Source organism: Sinocyclocheilus anshuiensis, unplaced genomic scaffold, assembly GCF_001515605.1.
Source record: "Sinocyclocheilus anshuiensis isolate Anshui unplaced genomic scaffold, SAMN03320099.WGS_v1.1 scaffold1593, whole genome shotgun sequence".
Lineage (NCBI taxonomy): Eukaryota > Metazoa > Chordata > Actinopteri > Cypriniformes > Cyprinidae > Sinocyclocheilus > Sinocyclocheilus anshuiensis.
Genome location: NW_015536545.1, coordinates 119,722 through 124,388, shown reverse-complemented (window position 1 = coordinate 124,388; position 4,667 = coordinate 119,722). Strand labels below are relative to the sequence as shown.

Below are 4,667 nucleotides of genomic sequence, written 5' to 3'. Positions count from 1 at the left end.
CTAGGAATTGTGACACCTGTACTGAACACTGTTCATTATATATATATATATATATATATATATATATATTTGTGTATGTTATAGATTTTGCCATGTTCCTGGAAATGGATATATTTCAATAACATATTTCACAACTAAGCTGATTTTTATGATTCTTTTTCCTGATGCTGTTCCACATTTGTCTGTTTGGGGGATCTGTAGAGGTTCTCCAGCATAGCAGATGTTTCTGGGGCTGGTGGACGAATCCAATGACTGTTTGCACTGCTTCCTTTTCCTTTCACACTTGACATGTCTTCATAAATTGGAGCTGTGGTTTGACGCTCTGCCTCAGCATATGGCTTTTTCTGAGGAAGAGTATTTTCACATTATGAATGACACTGTATTGCTTATATGGTAAATGAAGTGTTCAGCTGTGGTGTTGGGGAACCTTACATAATGTGTCACAAATAGAGCGATGGCCGAGAGTAGGAGCAGACTCACTCCTACTGTGATGGTATAGATGAGCAGAGAATACCTCCTACAGGAGCACGACTCACCTGAAACAAATAGATTATGTGCTCAGATGTGGGCTTATTGTTCCATTGCTACTGCAAACATATACAGGTGCATCTCAATAAATTAGAATGTCGTGGAAAAGTTCATTTATTTCAGTAATTCAACTCAAATTGTGAAACTCGTGTATTAAATAAATTCAGTGCATACAGACTGAAGTAGTTTAAGTCTTTGGTTCTTTTAAATGTGATGATTTTGGCTCACATTTAACAAAAACCCACCAATTCACTATCTCAACAAATTAGAATACTTACTTCATACGAGTTTCACAATTTGAGTTGAATTACTGAAATAAATGAACTTTTCCACGACATTCTAATTTATTGAGCTGCACCTGTATAAGGGGTCATAACAAGGCAGCTCTAAAAAAATAAAGACAATGGTGTCATTTAGTTCAATAACAGTGTAAAGTTCTTTGATTTTGAAACAAGTTGAATTCAGGCTTATAAGCAGACTTCTAGAAGCCATAATGTTTGGGCTTGAGTTAATTTAAAGGGATAGTTCACCCAAAAATTTTTGAAAAAATTTTGTCATTTACTCACCCTAATGTTGTTCCAAACCTGTGAGAGATTCTTTCTTATGTTGAATATAAAATAAGATATTTTGAAGAATGCTGGTAATCCCCATTGACCTCCATAGTAGCCTATTTTTTTCCCTGCTATGGAAGTCAGTGGGGACCAACAACTGTTTGGGTCTTCAAAATATCTTCTGTTGCGTTCAACATAAGAAAGAAACTCACACAGGTTTGGAACGACATGAGGGTGAGTAAATGATGGCAGTTTTCATTTTTTGGGTGAACTATATTCCTTTTAATGTTGTTTCAGTATTGGTCTCACCTGATGGGTGTCAGCGTGATATCGATAATATCACAGTCACAGAACGTGTACTTACTAAACCATCTATTCTGGCTCCTCGTTGCCTCAGTCATTCAAAGTGTGGAGAATCAAACAGACATAATTGAAAATCGTGCAAAATATGGAAGGTTTATATATTCTCAAGTCATGTCGGATAGATCGTATTTACCAGTTGAACGCACATGAACGCCACCACAAAGTCGTTAATACGAGTGGGAAACTCGAAATTTTCTTTAAGCCCCGAATTTCCGAGTTGGGGGCGTGTCAGTGAGAAACATGGCGGATGCAATGGACGCATCCAAAGACTAGATATGCAGCATCTGTATTGATGGTAAATTTGTTGAAATTAATAAAATTATACATTTTTTTGTAATGTAAAATAAAACTATATGTTACGTATACAAAATATTCTATTATTGTATAATTACCAAAGAACATATAATGATTCAGTTTACATCACCTTCATAAATTGAATAAAAACAGAAAAAAGCAAAAACACAATGACGCGCATTCTTTATTCATCATTTTGTCGATGTAAAGTTTAAAAAATCGTAGAATTTTATGGGCAAAAAGTTCAATCTCCATATTGTTCCGACCAAAGTGACTTGAACGCCCCATGTCGTTATTACGACTTGTCAACTCGTAAGTACGAACGTCCCAGGAGGACTTGAACGCAGCATTTGTACATTTACTTTACTGTTATCTGTATCCCTACTGTATCTCTAAAGATAATTCACGCTTGTGTAGACCTATATGCGTCTGGAATCAACGCATTCACCAACCTGCCGCTTTTACCAGCAGAAAGAGAGTTGTGTTCGCCGAGAGCGGATTTGATGGATCTCCTGAGAAATCGCAGACATAAAGCCCCGTGTCTGTGGCTCTTAAATGAGAAAGAGTCAGAGTAACTGTGCGTAAACTCAGCTGTCCGGAGATATCGATTCGTCCCTCAGTCTCTGGATCTGCTCTCACGACTTCATCTTCATATCTATGCAGCAGGCTTTCTGAATGAGCAAACCTTCGTCTCAGGTGCAGAAGCGATGGCCGGGGTTCACTGGCTTCTGCAACACAATCTATGGCCACCGATTCACCCTCCAGCCTTCGGATGTAATGAAAATCTTCAGATGCTGAAATGTCTAGTTAAAAAAATAAAAAAATAAATCACATATGGCCGCATTAAATATTTTGAAACTGGTTTGCTTAATTTGTGCATTGTTGGCCTTATAATATTAAAGGAACACTCCACTATTTTTGAAAATAGGCTAATTTTCCAACTCCCCTAGAGTTAAACAGTTGAGTTTTACCGTTTTCGAATCCATTCAGCCAATCTCCGGGTCTGGCAGTAGCACGTTTAGCTTAGCTTAGCGTAGATCATTGAATCTGATTAGACCGTTAGCATCTCGCTCAAAAATGACCAAAGAGTTTCTAAAACTAAAAACTTGACTTCTGTAGTTACATTGTGTACTAAGACCGACGGAAAATGAAAAGTTGCTTTACTTTGCTGCCGTACCATGGGTGCAGCAGGCGCAATGATATTATGCAGCGTCTGAAAATAGTCCCCAGCTAAATAACTTCCAATAAGCCTATTTTTCGTAATATCATTGTGCCTGCTGCCCCCATGGTACGGCAGCAAAGTTCCTTGATTACGCTGGAATGAGAGTATAGTTCCTAGCCATATCGGCTTAGAAAATCGCAACTTTTCATTTTCCGTCGGTCTTAGTACACAATAACTTTGCAGGACAGTCGATCGCCAGGAGCAGGGTTGGGCACCCCTGGTTTAACTCTAGGGGAGTTGGAAAATGAGCCTATTTTCAAAAATAGTGGAGTGTTCCTTTAAGCATTTTTTTATTCAGCTCAATACAGGTAAAATACGTGGGTTCACTGATGTAGCCTACCACTGTTACTGAGACCGCATATTTTTGTTAACACGTGTCATAATACCTTAAAATGGTCACATAGGCCTACAACAAAATAAAATACTTAAAATGTGTAATATAGCCTATGTAAAATATTAGGCCTATGTTTTTCCTGTTTAAAACTGTAAAAGCTGCTATGACAAACTGTATTGTATAAAGCACTAGCCTATAAATAAAGATTTATAGTTGTACATTTATAAATGAAATTTATGAGGTCAGTTAAAATAAAATTTAATTGAGATACCCGAGACAATGACGTGGATTATTCAGATTCTGGCTTTTTTTTCCCCTAGTAAATTGAACTGATACTAACTAATACAGCATAAACACACAAAACATTCCTACAGTGTCCAGTTCAATGTGACTTACCTAAAGTCTGCTCCCATAAAATCCAGAGGAATAAGCAGGCTCTCATGGTGCGCTTATTAAACATTTTTAATAAATATCCAAGACAAGCGTGGCTTGTGCTCCACTTGCCATCATCACCCTTTTCATCTCCACCCAATGCACAGGAAGTTCAGCAGACATGTCTGTATTTGTGTTTAGCGCTTAGTAATATATATATATAACGTTCAGTATAAATGTTTCCGAATTTGCGTGCCAAATTATTTCCTTTGAATTTATTTCCAGCCCTGGCATGCAGCATGACTCCACACAACTGTGTGTGTGTGTAATTTATGACCAAATATAAAAAAAAATACAAAGGTCGTTTGGATTTATCTCAGCTTTTATTTTTAAACAGGACAAAAAGAAAAGGCAACTCAGTGCTGCACTCTAATGCAATTAATTAAAAAAAAAAACAATCGATCATAGGCCATTTCAAACTCTGAAACAATTCAAAGAGAACAAGAACTACTGATTCACATACAAGTCGTAAACTTACCAGGCGACCAGGCAAAGAACTAGTTGACAGCGAACAGGAAAGCAATGACTCCTATCTCTACCCATCAACAGCAGGTAAACAGATTTACAAATCCAGAATAATTATACTTATAAAATCAAGAGTGAATGAATAGTAGCAACTGGGCAGATAGATAAAAGAAACATAACCACAAACTACTCAAAGAAAGTACTTTACAAAACACAACCCATCTTATTCATATGGTCAGCTAGATGCTAAATTAAACCTTGAAGCAGTTCTATGGATTGATATCAAAGCCAAACTGTGGACAGAAATCCATCAAATACAGCATTAGTGTCAATAAACATGCCAACCTTTTCCAAAACCAGTCGAATAGCTTGTTAAACAAAATCACACATTACTCCCCAGTGCTACTGCTCAACTGCGTCATTTCTTATTATGAAACTTCTATAATGTATCAAAAGCACACTATATACACACACGCGC

General features: G+C 37.1%; 1 protein-coding gene across 1 annotated transcript in view; it reads right to left on the bottom strand.

Annotated features, from left to right (window-relative positions):
- LOC107698736 (uncharacterized) overlaps positions 1-4,667 on the bottom strand; it is a 6,109-nt gene continuing 1,442 nt past the window's right edge. The window contains exons 2-4 of the mRNA XM_016499838.1: positions 2,189-2,539; positions 433-536; positions 1-344 (exon numbers count right to left, since the gene is read on the bottom strand). Of these exons, the coding sequence (XP_016355324.1) occupies positions 147-344; positions 433-536; positions 2,189-2,539 (653 nt within the window). The 3' untranslated portion in view covers positions 1-146. The remainder of the gene's footprint in view (positions 345-432; positions 537-2,188; positions 2,540-4,667) is intronic.